Source organism: Salvelinus sp. IW2-2015, linkage group LG32, assembly GCF_002910315.2.
Source record: "Salvelinus sp. IW2-2015 linkage group LG32, ASM291031v2, whole genome shotgun sequence".
Classification (NCBI taxonomy): Eukaryota; Metazoa; Chordata; class Actinopteri; order Salmoniformes; family Salmonidae; genus Salvelinus; species Salvelinus sp. IW2-2015.
The window spans coordinates 10283765-10305745 of record NC_036871.1 but is presented as its reverse complement, the minus strand read 5'-3'; the positions used below and the strand labels follow the sequence as shown (position 1 = coordinate 10305745).

The 21981-nt window shown below is 44.9% G+C and overlaps 1 protein-coding gene and 1 long non-coding RNA gene across 2 annotated transcripts in view; one reads left to right on the top strand and one right to left on the bottom strand.

Moving 5' to 3' along the window:
* Positions 1–3192: 3192 nt before the first annotated feature.
* Positions 3193–3516, bottom strand: LOC139023470 (uncharacterized). The gene is made up of 2 exons (XR_011474589.1): positions 3388–3516; positions 3193–3241 (listed from the first exon to the last, which is right to left on the bottom strand). It is a non-coding gene; the product is annotated as an uncharacterized lncRNA (long non-coding RNA).
* Positions 3517–8154: 4638 nt separating this feature from the next.
* ano8a (anoctamin 8a) overlaps positions 8155–21981 on the top strand; it is a 31032-nt gene continuing 17205 nt past the window's right edge. Inside the window, exons 1-5 of the mRNA XM_023976832.2 lie at positions 8155–8429; positions 14959–15069; positions 16475–16607; positions 20371–20509; positions 21827–21923. Coding sequence (XP_023832600.1) covers positions 8351–8429; positions 14959–15069; positions 16475–16607; positions 20371–20509; positions 21827–21923 — 559 coding nt within the window. The 5' untranslated portion in view covers positions 8155–8350. The remainder of the gene's footprint in view (positions 8430–14958; positions 15070–16474; positions 16608–20370; positions 20510–21826; positions 21924–21981) is intronic.

Below are 21981 nucleotides of genomic sequence, written 5' to 3'. Positions count from 1 at the left end.
AGTAGAACGCGAGAAGCCAGTTCACAGATAAATTCACTAGGCGGTGACATTTCTCCGTCACGTTCCTGTAGATAATATCCCAGTGCATCTAGGCCTTTTTCATGAGAGATATTTATGTAGAGCCAACATGATGTTGTCAGGGAGATTAGACAGTTCTGATATTTTGTTTTTCACATCTGTAGAATCTTTGACGAATGCTGGGAGTTTTTACAAAATAGGCTTAATGTCCAGTTTGAGTGTTTGTTGCAGCTCGTTCCTGTCGTGAGCTGCAGCGAACTGAAAAGACAAGCGACCCAGGGAGGTGTGTGCTTTGGGGACCTTTAACAGAATGTGACTGGCAGAACGGGTGTTGTATGTGGAGGATGAGAGCTGCAGTAGATATCTCAGATAGGGGGGGAGTGAGTGTAACGGATTTACTCCTCCTCTTCATCCGAAGAGGAGGAGCAGGGATTCGACCAAAATGCAGCGTTGTGATTTGACATGATATTTATTAAACAAGGAACGAAAACGAACTTCACTTGAATAACTAACAAAATAACAAAACGGAGTAGACAGACCTGGACATGCGAACTTACATACAACGAAGAACTCACGAACAGGAAAAATGACTACACAAAAGAACGAACGGACAAACAAACCGAAACAGTCCCGTGTGGCGCGACAAACACAGAAACAGGAGACAACCACCCACACCCACAATGTGAAACCACCTACCTTAATATGGGCTCTTCAATCAGAGGAAACGTAAACCACCTGCCTCTAATTGAGAACCATATCAGGTCACCCAAAACCAACATAGAAAACACTAACATAGAACTGCCCACCCAAACTCACCGTCCTGACCGACCTAAACACATAAAAATAACAGAAAACAGGTCAGGAACGTGACATAACCCCACCCTCAAGGTGCGTACTTCCGAACGCACCACCAAAAGTCTAGGGGAGGGTCTGGGTGGGCATCTGACCACGGTGGTGGCTGCAGGCTCTGGGCGAGGTCCCCACCCCAACCATAGTCAATCCCAGCTTACGTCTCCCCTCCGAATGACCACCTCCCCATTACACCCACTTAATTTAAAGGGTAACATCGAAATAAGGAGCAGCACCGGGACAAGGGGCAGCACCGGGATAAGGTTGCTCAGGACAAAGAGAGTAGGTCAGGATAGAGAAGGTTGCTCAGGATAGAGAGATAGCTCAGGATAGAGGGGCAGCTCCGGACTGAAGGGCAGCTCCGGACAGAGAGACAGCTCTGGACTGAGGGCAGTTCTGGATTAATGGCAGCTCCGGGCTGAGGGGCTGCTCATGGCTGGCTGACGGCTCTGGACGCTCATGGCTGGCATGCGCTCTGGACGCTCATGGCTGCTGACGGCTCTGGACGCTCATGGCTGGCTGACGGCTCTGGACGCTCATGGCTGGCTGACGGCTCAGGACGCTCATGGCTGGCTGACGCTCAGGACGCTCATGGCTGGGCTGACGGCTCTGGAACGCTCATGGCTGGCCGACGGCTCTGGACGCTCATGGATCACTGGCGCTCTGGCTGCTCAGCTCACTGGCGGCTCTGGCAGATCCTGTCTGATTGGCGGCTCTGGCAGATCCTGTCTGGTTGGCGGCTCTGGCAGATCCTGTCTGGTTGGCGGCTCTGGCAGATCCTGTTGGTTGGCGGCTCTGGCAGATCCTGTCTGGTTGGCGGCTCTGGCAGATCCTGTCTGGTTGGCGGCTCTGGCAGATCCTGACTGACGAATGGCTCTAGCGGCTCCTGACTGACGAACGGCTCTGACGGCTCGGGACAGACGGGCGGCTCTAATGGCTCGGGACAGATGGATGGCTCAGACGGCACTGGGCAGACGGATGGCTCAGATGGCGCTGGGCAGACGGATGGCTCAGATGGCGCTGGGCAGACGGATGGCTCAGATGGCGCTGGGGAGACGGATGGCTCAGATGGCACTGGGCAGACGGATGGCTCAGATGGCACTGGGCAGACGGATGACTGCAGATGGCACTGAGGCAGACGGATGAACTCAGATGGCATGGGCAGAACGGATGACTCAGATGGCACTGGGCAGACGGATGGCTCTGGCCGGATGAGGCGCACTGTAGGCCTGGTGCGTGGTGCCGGAACTGGAGGCACCGGGCTAAGGACACGCACCTTCAGGCTAGTGCGGGGAGCAACAACAGGGCACACTGGACTCTCAAGGCGTCCTATAGGCCTGGTGCGTGGTACCGGCACTGGTGGTACCGGGCTGAGGGCACACACATCAGGGCGAGTACGGGGAGAAGGAACAGTGCGTACAGGGCTCAGGAGACGCACAGGAGGCTTGATGCGTGGTGCCGGAACTGGAGGCACTGGGCTGGAGACACGCACCACAGGGAGAGTGCGTGGAGGAGGAACAGGGCTCTGGAAACGCACTGGAAGCCTGGTGCGTGGTGTAGGCACTGGTGGTACTGGGCTGGGGCGGGGAGGTAGCGCCGGAAATACCGGACCGTGCAGGCGTACTGGCTCCCTAGAGCACTGAGCCTGCCCAACCTTACCTGGTTGAATGCTCCCCGTCGCCCGACCAGTGCGGGGAGGTGGAATAACCCGCACCGAGCTATGTAGGCGAACCGGGGACACCATGTGTAAGGCTGGTGCTATGTATGCCGGCCCGAGGAGACGCACTGGAGACCAGACGCGTTGAGCCGGCTTCATGGCACCTGGCTCAATGCCCTACCAGTGCGGGGAGGTGGAATAACCCGCACCGGGCTATGAACACGTACAGGAGACACCGTGCGCTCTACTGCGTAACACGGTGTCTGCCCGTACTCCCGCTCTCCACGGCTAGCCTGGGAAGTGGGCGCAGGTCTCCTACCTGCCCTCGGCCCACTACCTCTTAGCCCCCCCCAATACATTTTTGGGGTTTCTTCACGGGCTTCCGTGCTAGCTGCGTACCTTCATATCTCCGGTTCCTCTCTCCGGTTGCCTCCGCTCTCCTCACTGCCTCCAGCTGTTCCCATGGGAGGCGATCCCTTCCAGCCAGGATCTCCTCCCATGTGTAGCAACCCTTGCCGTTTAACACTTCCTCCCATGTCCATTCCTGTTTAGTATTCCACTGCTCGAACTTACGCTGCTTGGTCCTGGTTTGGTGGGTGGTTCTGTAACGGATTTCCTCCTCCTCTTCATCCGAAGAGGAGGAGCAGGGATTCAACCAAAATGCAGCGTTGTGATTTGACATGATATTTATTAAACAAGGAACGAAAACGAACTTCACTTGAATAACTAACAAAATAACAAAACAGTGTAGACAGACCTGGACATGTGAACTTACATACAACGAAGAACTCACGAACAGGAAAAATGACTACACAAAAGAACGAACGGACAAACAAACCGAAACAGTCCCGTGTGGCGGCGACAAACACAGACACAGGAGACAACCACCCACACCCAACAATGTGAAACCACCTACCTTAATATGGCTCTCAATCAGAGGAAACGTAAACCACCTGCCTCTAATTGAGAACCATATCAGGTCACCCAAAACCAACATAAGAAACGACATAACATAGACTGCCCACACAAACTCACGTCCTGACCGACTAACACATAAAAATAACAGAAAACAGGTCAGGAACGTGACAGTGAGGCCTAAAAGGTTTTTTTGAATAAGCATCAACCAGTGGTTCTTGCGACGGGTATACAGAGATGACCAGTTTACAGAAGAGTATAGAGTGCAGTGATGTGCCCTGTAAGGAGCATTGGTGGAAAATCTGATGGCCGAATGGTAACGAACATTTAGCCTCTCGAGAGCACCCTTACCTGCCGATCTATAAATTACATCTCCATAATCTAGCATGGGTAGGATGGTCATCTGAATCAGGGTTAGTTTGGCAGCTTGGGTGAAAGAGGAGAGATTACGATAGAGGAAACCAAGTCTAGATTTAACTTTAGCCTGTAGCTTTGATATATGCTGAGAGAAGGACAGTGTATCTATTAGCCATACTCCCAAATACTTGTATGAGGTGACTACCTCAAGATCTAAACCCTCAGAGGTAGTAGTCACACCTGTTGGGAGAGGGGCATTTTTCTTACCAAACCACATGACCTTTGTTTTGGAGGTGTTCGAACAAGGTTGAGGGCAGAGAAAGCTTGTTGGACACTAAGAAAGCTTTGTTCTAGAGCGTTTAACACAAAATCCAGAGAGGCGCCAGCTGAGTATAAATAAGGCTTCCTACTGCCTGAGCTATGTTGTTGATGTTAATTGAGAAGAGCGTAGGGCCTATAATTGAGCCTTGGGGTACACCCTTGATGAGAGGCAGCGGCTGAGACAGCAGATGTTCTGACTTTATACACTGCACTCTTTGAGAGAGCTAGTTAGCAAACCAGGCCAAAGACCCCTCAATTACACCAATACTCCTTAGCCGGCCCACAAGAATCGAATGGTCTACAGTATCAAAAGCTTTGGCCAAGTCAATAAAAAATAGCAGCACAACATTGCTTAGCATCAAGGGCAAAGGTGACATCATTGAGGACTTTCAAGGTTGCAGTGACACATCCATAACCTGAGCTTTAAACCAGATTGCATACCAGAGAGAATACTACAGACATCAAGAAGGCCAGTCAGTTGATTATTGACAAGTTTTTCCAACACTTTTGATTAACAGGGCAACATAGAAATAGGCCTATAGCAGTTAGGATCAGCTTGATCTCCCCCTTTAAAGGACGAACTGTGGCTGCCTTCCAAGCAATGGGAACCTCCAGAGAGAGGAGAGACGGGTTAAAAAGGTCAGAGATAGGCTTGGCGATTAGAGGGGCAGCAACCTTAAAATAGAAAGGGTCTAAACCATCTGACCCGGATGTTTTTTGGGGGTCAAGTTTAAGGAGCTCCTTTAGCACCTCAGACTCAGTGAACGCCTGCAGGGAGAAACTTTGTAGCTGGCAAAGATGGGTCTGCCCTAAGGTTTATATAGGCTCTGATGGATCTTAGGTAGCGTATAGAAAACAGGTATGACAGAGAATTTGCAACGAAGGTAGTCAAAGTCATGCCTAGAGATCCAGTTCTGATCAAGAGCAAATGTCAGATAGTTGGCTATCTTTGTCTAGAAGTCAGACGTAGGGTCAGTTCTGAGTTTCCTATAGAAATGTTCATCATCAAGCTGGCGATCGGCCTCTCTCTCTGCCATATAGTCTGATAGACTATAGCTTCTCCCTTATCGGCAAGTTTAATGACATTCCGAGTATCTTTAGCAAGTTCCTGAATGGCTAGTCTTTCATCTCGGCTCACATTCTTTGGAGAATAAGTTGGTTTGGACTTACAAAAGTTGAAAACATCCTGTTCCGCAATTCTACAGGTGTGAATGGAAGGAATTAATACTTGAGGCACAAATATACTCTTGTGTTTGAACACAGGGCCTTTGTGTATCACTGGAGTCATTAGACTTGCCAAACATATGCCTGATCGAAAAAGATCAGTCTTTAGCTCAAAAGAGTTTGTTTCATATGTGGGGAAAAAAGAGAGGCCTTTACTTAAGGTATGGTATCACATGTTGAAATGTTGCATCCCCATATTGTAAAAAACAACCACATGAGGTCATGTTCTCACATGTGCTCAAATGTCACCACGTCATGGTATAATATTTTGCATCCTCATGTTGTCACATTTATTTCACATAAATTTCACATGAGATCATGTTCTCACGTGTCACCTACTGTCACGCCCTGACCTTAGAGAGCTTTTTATGTCTCTATTTTGGTTTGGTCAGGGTGTGATTTGGGTGGGCATTCTATGTTCATTTTTCTATGTTTTGGTATTTCTTTGTTTTGGCTGGGTATGGTTCTCGGTCAGGGACAGCTGTCTATCGTTGTCTCTGATTGGGAACCATACTTAGGTAGCATTTTCCCACCTGTGTTTTGTGGGTAGTTATTTTCTGTTTAGTGTTTTGTTGCACCTGACAGGACTGTTTCGTTTTGCACTTTGTTATTTTGTTCTAGTGTTCAGTTTAAAATAAAGTCATGAACACTTACCACGCTGCGCTTTGGTCCGATTCTTCCTCTTCAGACGACACCCGTTACACCTACATGTAACATGTAGTTTTATGTTGCTTCACATGTTGTCACTTGTTGCTTCACACTAAATCACGTGATCACATGAAATGTATGTTTTTTTTCTCGTTAGGGGGCCATTGAATTGTCACATGATGGGTATACAGGGAACATGACTACATCTCATACATGGATATATTACACATCTACGGTGCATTCAGAAAGTATTAAGACCCCTTGACTTTTTCCACATTTGGTTACGTTACAGCCTTGTTCTAAAATGTTTTACATCTTTTTCCCCCTCATCAATCTACACACAATACCACATTATGACAAAGCGACAACAGGTTTCAAATATTTTAGAAAATGTATAAGAATAAACTGAAATACCTAATTTACATAAGTATTCAGATTGTTTTCTATGAGACTCGAAATTGAGCTCAGGTGCACTGTGTTTCCATTGATCATCCTTGAGATACTTCCACAACTTGATTGGAGTTCACCTGTGGTAAATTCAATTGATTGGACATGATTTAGAAAGGCACAAACCTGTAAGGTCCCCCAGTTGACAGTGCATGTCAGAGCAAAAACCAAGCCATGAGGTCGAAGGAATTGTGTCAAGGCACAGATCTGGGGAAGGGTACCAAAACATTTCTGCAGCATTGAAGGTCCCCAAGAACACTGTGGCCTCCATCATTCTTAAATGGAAGAAGTTTGGAACCACCAAGACTTCCTAGAGCTGGCCACCCGGCCAAACTGAGAAGGGCCTTGGTCAGGGAGGTGACCAAGGCCCCTGCTCCAGAGTTCTTCTGGAAGATTCTCCCATCTCTGCAGAAGGACAACCATCTCTGCAGCACTCCACCAATCAGGCCTTTATGGTAGAGTGGCCAGACGGAAGCCAGTCCTAAGTAAAAGGCACATGACAGCCCGCTTGGAGTTTGCCAAAAGGCACCTAAAGACTATCAGACCATGAGAAACAAGATTCTCTGGTCTGATGAAACCAAGATTGAACGCTTTGGCTTGAATTCCAAGCATCACGTCTGGAGGAAACCTGGCACCATCCCTGCGGTGAAGCATGGTGGTGGCATCATCATGCTGTGGGGATGTTTTTCAGCGGCAGGGACTGGCAGATTAGTCAGGATAGAGGGAAAGAAGAACGGACTAAAGTACAGAGAGATCCTTGATTAAAAACCTGTTTTGGAAGGCTCAGGACCTCAGACTGGGGGCGAAGGTTCCCCTTCCAACAGGACAATGACCCTAAGCACAGAGCCAAGACAACGCAGGAGTGGCTTCGGGACAAGTCTCTGAATGTCCTTGAGTGGCCAAGCGAGAGCCTAGACTTGAAACAGATCAAACATCTTTGGAGAGACCTGAAAATAGCTGTACCGCAACGCTCCCCATCCAATCTGACAGAGCTTGAGAGGATCTGCAGAGAAAAATTGGATAACCTCCCCAAATATTAGTGTGCCAAGCTTGTAGCGTCATACCCAAGAAGACTCGAGGCTGTAATCGCTGTCAAAGGTGCTTCAAGAAAGTACCAGGGAAAGGGTCTGAATACTTATGTAAATGTGATATTCTGTTGTTGCTTCGTCATTGTGGGGTATTGTGTGTAGATTGGTGAGTGGAAAAAACGATTTAATCCATTTTAGAATAAGACTGCAACGTAACAAAATGTGGAAAGAGTCAATACTTTCCTGAATGCACTGTACATACAGTATGTTCAATAAGTAGCAAATTGTCTGTGACGCATGAATCATATACCTGAATGTAGGCTACAATACAGATAACTCCACAGTGCTTCCATGAATCTTTGTCTGATTAGCCTTTGATGTCTAGCCTACATGATGGATGGAGTTGCAATAGAAAATGCCCTTTTATGTCCCTTTTATGTCACAAAACCACCTCACATGATGTTTTACTCCACTCCAATGGAAGGTAGCAGATATTGATATATTTGTTATCACTGCATCATTGACGACAGATATTGCAAAGCAAAAGAGATCCACCTTTGCTGTAGCTCTACCATCAGTTGTCTTCATTCCTATATTGGACGGGACTTAGTTGTCGACCTCCTAACTCCTCCTTCTTCACTGCTCAGTCAAGGAAGACTAGCGTGTGCAGTCCATCATCAGGTAGGGTGGGCGGGTATCCCCAACCTTGTCCATACAACGCTCATGGAACATCATCTTCCATAGTTGCAGTGCTGTCTTTCCAGCACAGGACCTGCACTTGACAGTGAATTCATGCACCATACTTATGACGTGAGCGTGCGGCACCTAATACCGCCGCGTCTGTAAACACAACTGCACCGCAGACAGCGACAGTGCAGGGGAGAGGATGGAGAAGACAGTGCCCACCGAAGAGGACAAGATATCTAAGCAAGAGCAAATATCTTCAATGTCGTCAGGTGTACTGGGTAAGTGTCTTGAGGAACACAGCATTTGTCGTCGTGACAGGGTGCGTAAATTCGAGATCGATGGTTACAGAGAGGATAATTATCAATGATGCTATTTGTGGTGGTAGGCTATGATGCTGTATTCTCATACATTCACGAAAAATGAATTGACCCCAGCCTTCGAGGTTAATCCCATAGTTTAGCCTTCACCTTTCATCTTTCATGCCACGTGTTTTATTTATTTGGTAGTGCATCGTGTCCTATAACATTGTGCGCATTACAGTGTGAATGAGAAGGGCCAAGTTGCGGCTGTGCTGGCTTTTGTGGTCCCACAGGTGTAGCCTAGTCCAAGGCAATACAACTGCATTTTCATTCATTATATTGTTTTAATGTTGCCTTTGTATTTTGATAAATATTAGATGTTAATTATTTATTTCAGTGGTCTAGCTGTCAAAGTGGTAAAGTAATTGTCCAGTAAAAATCTCACTTTTCAAAGTTAATATTCTGTTAACTCATACACAAATAATGTTGTTGACTCATCCTATACTCCTATTTGTGGCCAAAGCATAAATGTGAGGGGAAAAAAACACTTCAAAAGCCCAACCTCAAACTTGTGTCTCAAACAGACTGTTTAAAAATGCTTGATATGTCCTCACAAAGGATGATGTCATGAGCTGGCCAATCAGCGCTCTACTTGCGTGAATATTTTTAATGACCGGTATACGCCCACACCATTCTGTTGTTGGAGTATGCCCACACCATTCTAACACAGAAAAATTGGAAGGAAAAACTATTTCACTCATTGTAATTAATTATAGGTCATATTTCATAGAAATCTGGAAACACTGGACAGTTACTTTAAACAGAAACTGTAAGATTAAAAACTAAATATTTAATGTTGGATTTTAGTAGCCTACAGTGGTTATTTTATTACAACTTTGTTCTTCTGAAAAAACTGCATTGTGCATAACATTAAGCAACCACACACATTTCTTCCAAGTCCACATTTTTGAAGGGTTATACTTAAAGCTGCAATATCCAGGATATGCGAGTTTGGGAAACACTGCTCTACACTATACTTGCTTGTTTTGTCACAAACTGAAATTAGGCAAACTATTAGAATTTTAGCAACCAGGAAATTACCTAGCGATTCCTGCATAGTGCATCTTTAACATTTACATTAAACTGAAACAACCAAACACACAGCCTACTCTGCATGTGTTTACTGGGGCGGCGGGTAGCCTACTGCCGATGTGACAAGGTAAAAATCTGTCGTTCTGCCCCTGAGCGAGGCAGTTTAACCCACTGTTCCCCAGGCACCAAAGATGTGGATGTCGATTAAGACAACCCCCCGCACCTCTGATTCAGAGGGGTTGGATTAAATGCAGAAGACACATTTCAGTTGAATACATTCCGTTGGACAACTGACTAGGTATCCCCCTTTTCTCCGTTCCCCTCTACCAGTGAACACACGCAGCCTAATCTTCAAGTGTTTACTGTACCAGTGAACATATACCCAGGACACAATGATGACATATCATGAAGATGTCAAGGCGAGAACATCACAGACACATTTTACTGCACTTCCTGTTGTTTAGCTCATTCTGTCACAGCTATGTGGTGGAGGTGAGAGCTGACTGACTGGTATTTTTTGCAATGGTTGAAGAAAGTCCTCAAAGAGCAGCAGAGGAAAACAGCATGGCACAGGATTTGGCCTTTCTGTGAATTTGGAGATGGAGGTCGATAGATAAGAATCCAATCATCTGTAATCAAAGATATTATATTCTTGAAGTGTTCTGCTGCCAATGCCTAGCTGTCACTGTTATCTAGCAATGTGGGGGAAGCCTATGAGCAATGATGTAATTGAAAATAATTACTGGGGGATAATGAGGTGATGCTCAGAGCTTGCATTCATAAAGCATCTCGGAGTAGGATCACTGATCTATGAATATGGGCCCAATGTGCTATTGGATGAGGGGACAGCCCATATTAAAGGCTTTGGACAGCATTTGTAAAAATGTTACTGTTAGACTAAAGTATTCTCCATTCAGTACACACACACTTACACACTTACACACTTACAATTAACAAACTTGGGCAAAATTGAATTGGTATTAAAATTAAAGCTTTGGTTAGGAAAAGAACACCATAGTAAAGGCAGTAGGTATTAGGGCTGACCCCATTTAGTCAACTGCTCGATTGTTTGGTCGATAGGCTGTTGGTCGACCAAGATTTCTTTAGTCGAGCAGCAGCAAATAATAATAATTTCATGGTGTACAAGACACCTGTCTGATCCGCGCCTGTCTGAGTGGACTAATCCATTGTGGAGGCCGTGGGGATGGCACAGTCCATTACTAAGACATGTGCTCCTGAAATTGTATATGGTTATATTACGTAAGAACAATGGTGCAACACTAATAAAAATAATATTATTTTATAACAAATGCGCTTTCTCCCGCGTTGGATAGCGGTCGCTGTCTGCGGTTCTGAAACATCAGTGCGCTGTTGAATTGGCACCTTTTCCTAGACCATGTTGCTGTGTGCATAATAGCAAAGTTAACCTGCATATTGGGGTTGAGAACAATGCGGCGAGGGCAGCAGCGGAGTGAGGAGACGAGAAAACAGCACTTGCCTTAATTGTCTAAGAAAAGTGAGAGGAGAGTGGAAACGCCAACTTATTTAGGTTTATAATCAATGCCTAACTGTTAAATGTGTCTGGCTTTATAAATCATACATATATATCTACAGAAATAAGACAGATCCTGCTTCTGTTTGAGTGTTTGTTTAATAGCCTACTGATTCCGTGAGCACCAAGACTCACGCAACCACAACATGTCGGATAAACAATTTCACAAATCCGTCTGTTTTTAATCTTTGCAATGCTGTAATAAAGGCTTTACACTGTTTTCCATTAGAACAGCCTCTCTGGTCTTACTTATAATGTATTTACTGTTGTTTACACTCTTCCAAATTGTCAGAAAAATTATTTTTATAATAATAACATTCCTTTTTCTTGATCTCCTTCTTATTGTTGTTACTACAATTATGATCGTCATTGTAACAATAAGTCATGTCATTATCATTAGGCTTCATATAGCAGCCTTGTATAACCACCAGCGAGCTGCAGAACAAAAAGCGCATCGTGTTTAGTCTTTATATCGTAACTTAGGCCTACAGTGGGGCAAAAAAGTATTTAGTCAGCCACCAATTGTGCAAGTTCTCCCACTTAAAAAGATGAGAGAGGCCTGTAATTTTCATCATAGGTACACTTCAACTATGACAGACAAAATGAGAAAAAAAATCCAGAAAATCACATTGTAGGATTTTTTATGAATATATTTGCAAATTATGGTGGAAAATAAGTATTTGGTCAATAACAAAAGTTTCTCAATACTTTCTTTGGAGGGAGTTGAAAGTCCGTGTTGCCCAGCAACAGCCCCAAAACATCACTGCTCTAGAGGAGATCTGCATGGAGGAATGGGCCAAAATACCAGCAACAGTGTGTGAAAACCTATATAACAAATACCCTTTGTTGGCAATGACAGAGGTCAAACGTACCCTTTGTTGGCAATGGCTAGGCCACTCCAGGACCTTGAAATGCTTCTTACGAAGCCACTCCTTCATTGCCCGGGCGGTGTGTTTGGGATCATTGTCATGCTGAAAGACCCAGCCACGTTTCATCTTCAATGCCCTTGCTGATGGTAGGCTTTGTTACTTTGGTCCCAGCTCTCTGCAGGTCATTCACTAGGTCCCCCCGTGTGGTTCTGGGATTTTTGCTCACCGTTCTTGTGATCATTTTGACCCCACGGGATGAGATCTTGCGTGGAGCCCCAGATCGAGGGAGATTATCAGTGGTCTTGTATGTCTTCCATTTCCTAATAATTGCTCCCACAGTTGATTTCTTCAAACCAAGCTGCTTACCTATTGCAGATTCAGTCTTCCCAGCCTGGTGCAGGTCTACAATTTTGTTTCTGGTGTCCTTTGACAGCTCTTTGGTCTTGGCCATAGTGGAGTTTGGAGTGTGACTGTTTGAGGTTGTGGACAGGTGTCTTTTATACTGATAACAAGTTCAAACAGGTGCCATTAATACAGGTAACGAGTGGAGGACAGAGGAGCCTCTTAAAGAAGAAGTTACAGGTCTGTGAGAGCCAGAAATCTTGCTTGTTTGTAGGTGACCAAATACTTATTTTCCACCATAATTTGCAAATAAATTCATTTAAAAATCCTACAATGTGATTTTCTGGATTTTTTTTCCTAATTTTGTCTGTCATAGTTGAAGTGTACCTATGATGAAAATTACAGGCCTCTCACATCTTTTTAAGTGGGAGAACTTGCACAATTGGTGGCTGACTAAATACTTTTTTGCCCCACTGTATATTTCAATACTTATATAGGCTACTGTGCCAATCAATCATTCCTTTCGTTCATGTCATCACACACCATATGAGTCATTCCATATTTGAAATAAAATCAAGCATTTTAGTTTGAAAATAAAATAAAGAGACCCTTGAATAATTAGCGTAAATAATAAATAAACCGTTCCATTTCAGAAATTGCATTCAACTGTTTTTAGTCTTTGCTGTAATAAAGGTTTAAAAAAAAAAGTAAAACATTACAACAGACTCTCTGGTGCGCTTATCATATGTATAGTGTTGTTTACATTGGCCCAGCGTCACCCGGGTTAGGGGAGGGTTTGGCCGGCAGGGATGTTCTTGTCCCATCGTGCTCTAGCGACTCCGGTGGCGGGCCGTGCGCAATGCACGCTGACACGGTAGCAAGGTGTACGGTGCGGCTGGCTTCCGGGTTGTGTTTCGGGGGACGCACGGCACTTGACCTTCGCCTCTCCCGAGTTCGTATGGTAGTTGCAGTGATGAGACAAGACCAACTACCAATTGGATGCCACAAAATTGGGGAGAAAAAGGGGGTAAAACTATTTTTAAAAACACACACGAAAAAAACAAAAAGAAAAACACATAGGATATGTCTATATACAAAAAAATAAAAAGTTTTTACATTTTGACCAATCGTTTGGTTGAAAGAACAGACTAGGTCGACCAATTTTTTGTTTGTTGGGGACAGCCCTAGCAGGTACAATCACAAAGTTACGTTTTCTATATTTGCTGATAGATGTATTTTACGTGCTGCTACTATACTGAACAAAAATATAAACGCCACATGCAACACTTTACAGGTCATATGAGGAAATCAGTAAATTGAAATAAATTCATTAAGCCCTAATCTACAGATTTCACATGACTGGGAATACATATATGCATCTGTTGGTCACAGATACCATAAAAAAACATGGTCTGCGGTTGTGAAGCCGGTTGGATGTACTGCCAAATTCTCTAAAACTACGTTTGAGGCAACTTATGGTAGAGAAATTAACATTAAATTCTCTGTCAACAGCTCTGGTGGACATTCCTGCAGTCAGCATGCCAATTGCACGCTCCCTCAAAACATGAGACATCTGTGGCATTGTGTTGTGTGACAAAACGGCACATTTTAGAATGGCCTTTTATTGTCCCTGGCGCAAGGTGCACCTGTGTAATGATCATGCTGTTTAATCAGCTTCTTGATATGCCACACCTGTCAGGTGGATGGATTATCTTGGCAAAGGAGAAATGCTCACTAACTGGGAAGTAAACAAATTCGTGCACAAAATTTGAGAGAAATAAGCTTTTTGTGCATATGGAACCTTTCTGTGATCTTTTATTTCAGCTCATTGAAATATGGGACCAACACTTTACATTACATTAGTGTAGTATAGCTACTAGTCCCTTAGCAGTCCCAGCACTAGAAGTCCCGGTTACAGAGCTGTCATAGGTTTAAACGTTGTAACTTGGCAGTGAAGATAAAAGTATAAGATGTGGTTGTGCAAGAACAAGCTATACACGGCTCACCCACTAAAGCCTAGTGGTGTTTGTGGGTGTCTGTATGCGTGTGAGAGAGAACAGGAAAGAGAGAAGGGGCGGGAAAGGTTAGAGGACTACTTTTCATGCCAGTAATAGGTGACTTATGAGTGAGATACCACTTCAGTGGGTTAATGCACTGACAAGAGCATTCGAGATTCTCATTGTTATCCTGTCATTTGACCTGTGGTTTGTACCTCCCATGTAGTGGTTGGTTTTCAAGAGCAGTTTTCAAAAGCTACCCTGCAAGTACTGCAGCTTAGTAGAGTAAACACTTGTTTGGTGTTTATGTAATGGTGAGCCTCATGTTCTGTTGTGCAAAAAACGACTTGAATTACACAAGCCCTGTGCAATGTAGAAAAATTGTCATTTCTGATTCTTTCATGATTTAGGATGATCTGTGCGCATTTCATATTGTCTGAGGAGAGAAAGGAGTAACGAACTGCTTTGGCCTTGTTGATGAGTAGAAAAGTGACAAAGCTGGCAGTGAGGATTTGGCACTTTGGTAGAATCCTCCCTCTCTCCTTCTGTCACCTCTTTACCCATTACACGGCACTGATGAGAACTGTTCTTACCCTCCATCTGTCTATGCATCCCCCCCTCGCCCTCTCTCCTCCCCTCTACCTCTCCCCCTTTAGATAAATTGTTTGGGAAACGCCTCTCGCAGGCCAGACGGTACATCATGTCCCATAAATCCTGGCTGAAAATGGTTCCCACGGAAGACTGTGATATCCTAATGACATTCTCAGGTACACTTAATCACCACATTCACCTTCTATGGTTTAGTCCCCTCAATCATGATGGGAAATGTAGACGGGAATCTTATTAGCCGTTGTGGGCAATGAGCCAATCACTCGGAGACGTGACATGGAACAGTTCACGGGGTCTACTGAATCACATCCATTACCTCAGGGCTGCCCAACACTCTTCCTGGAGATCTACCGTCCTGTGGGTTTTCAGTCCAACCCTCTTCCTGGAGATCTACCGTCCTGTGGGTTTTCAGNCAGCCCAACCCTCTTCCTGGAGATCTACCGTCCTGTGGGTTTTCAGCCCAACCCTCTTCCTGGAGATCTACCGTCCTGTGGGTTTTCAGTCCAACGCTAATTTAACATACCTGATTCTACTAATTAGCTGCCCAACAAGACCTTAACTAGCTGAATCAGATATGCTAAATTAGGGTTGGACTGAAGACCTACAGGACAGTAGATCTCCAGGAAGAGGGTTAGACTGAAGACCTACAGGACAGTAGATCTCCAGGAAGAGGGTTAGACTGAAGACCTACAGGACAGTAGATCTCCAGGAAGAAGGTTGGGCAGCCCTGCATTACCTGTATGTTTATTACAGAGTAAGGTACTCTAGGATTCTGCACATGCTGTGGGAATGCATGCTACACATGGATCAATTTCAGTAATCAAAGTCAAACCAAGTTTCCAACATGGATCGAAATTGGATATTAATTATTGCACTGATTCTTGCTAGAAGGGATGACATTAATGCAGTGGTGCCTTGCCCCATACACTCTCAGTGTCACGGTCGTGATAATGGACGGACCAAGGCGCAGCGTGTGTTGAGTTCCACATCTTTATTAAAAGTGAAACTTCTCAACAAAAACAATAAACAAGCAACGAAACGTGAAGTAACGTAGTGCAACAAGCACATACACAAACAATATCCCACAAATGCAGGTGGGTGCAGGGAGACCTTAAGTATGATCCCCAATTAGAGACAACGATAATCAGCTGCCTCTAATTGGGAACCATACTCAAACCCAAACATAGAAATAAATCGACTAGAACACCCCCTAGTCACGCCCTGACCTAACACACCATAGAGAACCCTGAGGGCTCTCTATGGTCAGGGCGTGACACTCAGGTGTTTACCTTATTTGATTGGATTGACCTTTCCACGGCTCCGTCCTCCCACGGTTACTACTGCTACCTCTGCCAAGCTCTGGAGAATGTCGTTGTTTCAACATCCTTATTTGAATACACTCATTAAGTGGCTCCAAGAGTGTCTGATGAATGACTAGAATATAAAGTGTAAAAAAATGGTCAAGCAATTGCGACAGGTTCAATATTAATGCATGGAAATTGGCTCCTACATAAAATGAATGCAAAAGCTGACATAGAAACTGACCATTTCTTTTTCTTGTAGACTCCATAGATGACCACACCTTGCTATGGCTGTTGAACCATATCCGACTGGGAATCCCACAAGCTACAATCCAGATCAGACAGCATCAACACACACAGGGATATGCGTTCTGCATTACAAGCACATTCGAGAAGTAAGATATCCTACTTCTGACCTGACATTTGTGTCAGAAATTAAATGGTTATATGTTAACTATCTGACCCTTTTGCACTGTCTCTTTGCACACTCACAGAACTCTACACACTCTTGCACACTGACACTCCAACGCACACAGAACATGCACACACATTTAAATTGACACACGCACACGCACTCACATACTATCACGTTTCAGGAGAAGACCCAGATGCAGACAGTGTCGAAGTAACAAAAGTTTATTACTAGAACAGGGGGCAGGCAAAATGACAGGTCAAGGGCAGGCAGAGGTCAGTAATCCAGATCAGAGTACATACGGTACAGAACCTTGGGAGAGGTGAGTGTAGACAGGGGAAAAGCCAGGGTGCTGTAACCCCGGAAAAAGTGGCGATAAAAGTTGGCAAATCCCAGGAAACGTTGCAGTTGCACTCTGGATGTAGGCTGGGGCCAATCCACCACCGCTCTCACCTTCCCGGGATCCATCTGTACACTCCACTAGTCCCCTTCCCGTATCCTCACCAGGTGGTAGGCGTTCTGTAGGTCCAGCTTGGAGAACACGGTGCCCCCCTGGAGCAGCTCGAAGGCCGAGATGAGTGGTAACGGGTAGCGGTTTTTCAATTGATGTCGTTGAGGCCCTGGTAGTCGATGCACAGGTGCAGGGTTTTGTCCTTCCTCCACAAAGAAGAACCCTGCGTCGGCGGGGGAGGCAGAAAGATGGATGAACCCTGCAGCTAGGGAGTCCTCAATGTAGGTCTCCGTAGCCTTGGTCCCAGGACCAACAGAGAGTACAGTTGTCCCCGGAGCGGACTGGTGCCAGGGAGAAGGTCGATCCCGCAGTCATAGGGTCGGTGCAGGCCTTACTGAACACCTCCGGGAGGTCCTGATACTCCGCGGAGAGGTCCGGGGAAATTCCGAGCCACCAGGAAGACGTCCCGGGGCAGGCTGCACTGACTTCAGGCAATGAGAGTGGCAGAACGGGCTCCAGCCCATGTTGGCACCAGCAGACCAATCGATAAAGGGATTGTGTCGCTGGAGCCAAGAGAATCCCAATACAACGGGAACATGAGGAGAGATAATAAGCAGGAATTGGATTCTCTCGCTGTGTTTCCCTGACACACGTAGGTTGATGGGGTGGTATTGTGAGTGACCCGGCCTATAGGTTGCCCGTCCACCCCTCTAATATCCATGGGAATGGAGAGGGACTGAGTGGGAATTCATAGCTCGGTCGCCATGGTAGCGTCCATAAAGCTCTCATCGGCCCCAGAGTCGATGAGTACCCGGAGAGATTTGAGCTGGTTCCCCCACAGCAAGATGGCATGAATCAATTTTAGAATAAGGCTGTAACCTAACAAAATGTGGAAAAAGTCAAGGGGTCTGAATACTTTCCGAAGGCACTGTATACATGCCCCTGCACTCCTACGGGCATGACGCTTCTGAGTGGCAGCGAGGACCTGCAGTGTTTAAGCAATGACACTTTAAATAATGTCACTTTAATAATGTTTACATATCTTACATTACTAATATCACATGTTTATACTGTATTTTATACCATCTACTCCACCTTGCCTATGCAAGGTGGGCCATCGCTCCACCTTGCCTATGCCTATGGGCCATCGCTCATCCATATACTTACAGTTGAAGTCGGAAGTTTACATACACTTAGGTTGGAGTCATTAAAACTTGTTTTTCAACCACTCCACAAATTTCTTGTTAACAAACTATAGTTTTGGCAAGTCGGTGAGGACATCTACTTTGTGCATGACACAAGCAATTTTTTCAACAATTGTTAACAGACAGATTATTCCACTTGTAATTCACTGTATCACAATTCCACTGGGTCAGAAGTTTACATACACTAAGTTAACTGTGCTTTTAAACAGCTTGGAAAATTCCAGAAAATGATGTCATGGCTTTAGACGCTTCTGATAGGCTAATTGACATCATTTGAGTCAATTGGAGGTGTACCTGTGGATGTATTTCAAGGTCTACCTTCAAACTCAGTGCCTCTTTGCTTGACATCATGGGAAAATCTAAATAAATCAGCCAAGACCTCAGAAAAAATATTGTAGACCTCCACAACTCTGGTTCATCCTTGGGAGAAATTTCCAAACGCCTGAAGGTACCACGTTCATCTGTACAAACAATAGTACACAAGTATAAACACCATGGGACCACGCAGCCGTCATACCGCTCAGGAAGGAGACGCATTCTGTCTCCTAGAGATGAACGTACTTTGGTGTGAAAAGTGTGAATCAATCCCAGAACAACACCAAAGGACCTTGTGAAGATGCTGGAGGAAATAGGTACAAAAGTATCTATATCCACATTAAAACGAGTCCAATATCGACATAACCTGAAAGGTCGCTCAGCAAGGAAGAAGCCACTGCTCCAAAACTGCCATAACAAAGCCAGACTACGGTTTGCAACTGCACATGGGGACAAAGATCGTACTTTTTGGAGAAATGGGTCTTTTCCCATAGAAAATGTGTGGGCAGAACTGAAAAAGCGTGTGTGTACAAGGAGGCCTACAAACCTGACTCAGTTACACCAGCTCTGTCAGGAGGAATGGGCCAAAATTCACCCAACTTATTGTGGGAAGCTTGTGGAAGGCTACCTGAAATGTTCGACCCAAGTTAAACATTTTAAAGGCAATGCTACCAAATACTAATTGAGTATATGTAAACTTCTGACCCACTGGGAATGTGATGAAAGAAATAAAAGCAGATTCTTTTTTTTTCTCTACTATTATTCTGACAATTTCACATTCATAAAATAAGGTGGTGATCCTAACTGACCTAAGACAGGGAATTTTTACTAGAATTAAATCTCAGGAATTGTGAAAAACTGAGTTTAAATGTATTTGGCTAAGTTGTATGTAAACTTCCGACTTGAACTGTATATGTACATATTCTCATTCACCCCTTTAGATTTGTGTGTATTAGGTAGTTGTTGGGGAATTGTTAGATTACTTGTTAGATATTACTGCACTGTCGGAACTAGAAGCACAAGCATTTCGCTACACTCGCAATAACATCTGCTAACCATGTGTATGTGACCAATAAAATTTGATTTGATTTGATTTTGTGTCGCCTGCTGAATTGAATTGAAAGGCGTTTCGCCGCAGAGAATCATCTGGCTCCTGTATCTGTGAGACACTGGGCTGGTCTGCTAACTCACAGGGTCTTTTAGTGAATAGGTCTGAAAACTTTCCGAAAGCACCTACGGGCACACTGTATAGTATGCCCCTGTGCCCCTACGGGCATACTGTATAGTATGCTTACTTACTTTTTCATCTTCTTCTCCTTTCTTCTTTTTATTTCTCGTGTGTTCTACCGTATGTAATTTTTAGTGCTACATTGATATTGATTACTGCATTGTTGGGGTTGGAGCTTGCAAGAAAGGCATTTCACTGTACTTGTGCATATGACATTAAAACTTGAAAACTTGATAATTACCTAATAAGTACTATTTTGTTTCTGTGTCATTGTTTGAAGCAAGCACCACTATTTGGCAGCCGAAGTACTCACATTGTTACCACATCAATCGTAAACATCAAATTCGTAATTAGTGACCTGGTTCCAGATTTTTTTGTTCTGTGTTGTAATGTTTGGTATGACAATGACCATAGGAGGAGTTGGCAAGAAAGAAAAGTCAGATATGGGATCAGGCTAGGTAAATAGAGACTGAAACAGGACTGTAAATTAATGGCAATATCTGACCCGCTAAAATCCTAATTCCCCTCATTCTCCATTTCTCCTCAGCTTGCTGCGTGGTGCAGAGCTGTTGGGAATGCACAAAATGGTGAAGCCACAGTACGGAGGCGGAACACGCAGGTTTTCCTGTGAGGAAGATAACATCTATGAGAACATAGAGAGCGAGTTGTTCTTTTTCACCTCACAGGTTTGTATCCGTTATGGCCATAATCTCCAAACATATTTAAACATCTCTGATATACACTTCATTTCCAAACGTATGTGGACACCTGCTCGTTGAACATCTCATTCCAAAATCATGGGCTTTAATATGGAGTTGGTCCCCCTTTGCTGCTATAACAGCCTCCACTCTTCTGGGAAGGCTTTCCACTAGATGTTGGAACATTGCTGCAGGGACTTGCTTCCATTCAGCCACAAGAGCATTAGTGAGGTCGGGCACTGATGTTGGGCGATTAGGCCTGGCTCGCAGTCGGCGTTCCAATTCATCCCTAAGGTGTTTGATACGGTTGAGCTCAGGCTTCTGTGCAGGCAAATCAAGTTCTTCCGATGTCGACAAACCATTTCTGTATGGACCTCACTTTGTGCACGGCGCATTGTCATGCTGAAACAGGAAAGTGCCTTCCCCAAACTGTTGCCACAAAGTTGGAAGCACAGAGTTGTCTAGAATGTTATTGTATCCTGTAGCGTTAAGATTTCCCTTCACTTGAACTAAGGGGCCTAACCCGAACCATGAAAAACAGCCTCAGACTATTATTCCTCCTCCACCAAACTTTACAGTTGGCACTATGCATTCGGGCAGGTAGCGTTCTCAGATTCATCCGTCGGAGCGGCAGATGGTGAAGCGTGATTCATCACTCCAGAGAACGCTTGTCCACTGCCCCAGTCCAATGGCGGCGAGCTTTACACCACTCCAGCTGACGCTTGGCATTGCACATGATAATCTTAGGCTTGTGTGTGGCTGCTCAGCCAAGGAAACCCATTTCATGAAGTCTCCGACAAACAGTTATTGTGCTAACACTTCTAGAGTCAGGTTGGAACTCGGTAGTGAGTGCTACAACCGAGGACAGATGATTTTTACGTGCTAGGCGCTTCAGCACTCGGCGGTCCGGTTCTGTGAGCTTGTCTGGCCTACCTACCACTTCATTGTTGCTCCTAGATGTTTCCATTTCACAATAACAGCACACTAACAGACCGGGGCAGCTCTAGCAGGGCAGAAATTTGACAAACTTACTTGTTGGAAAGGTGGCATCCTATGACGGTGCCACGTTGAAAGTCATTGAGCTCTTCAGTTAGGCCATTCTACTGGCAATGTTTGTCTATGGAGATTGCATGGCTGTGTGCTTGTTTGTATACACCTGTCAGCAATGGGTGTGACTGAAATAGCCGAATCCACAAATTTGTAGGGGTGTCCACATACTTTTGCATATATAGTGTATGTCCTGTTGCTGACTTTTACCTTGTTCCCTTAATCTATATGGTTGTTCAGGTCTTACCTTGTCTTTAGGAGCGTCAGAGTATCATCAAGTACTGGCTGGATAACCTACGTGCCAAACCAGGGGCAGTCCTTCACAACATCCACTTCCTGGAGGGACAACCAATCAGTAAACTGTTATTTTTGTATTTTATCAATCCCTTTCTCTACAGCATGACAACAACATA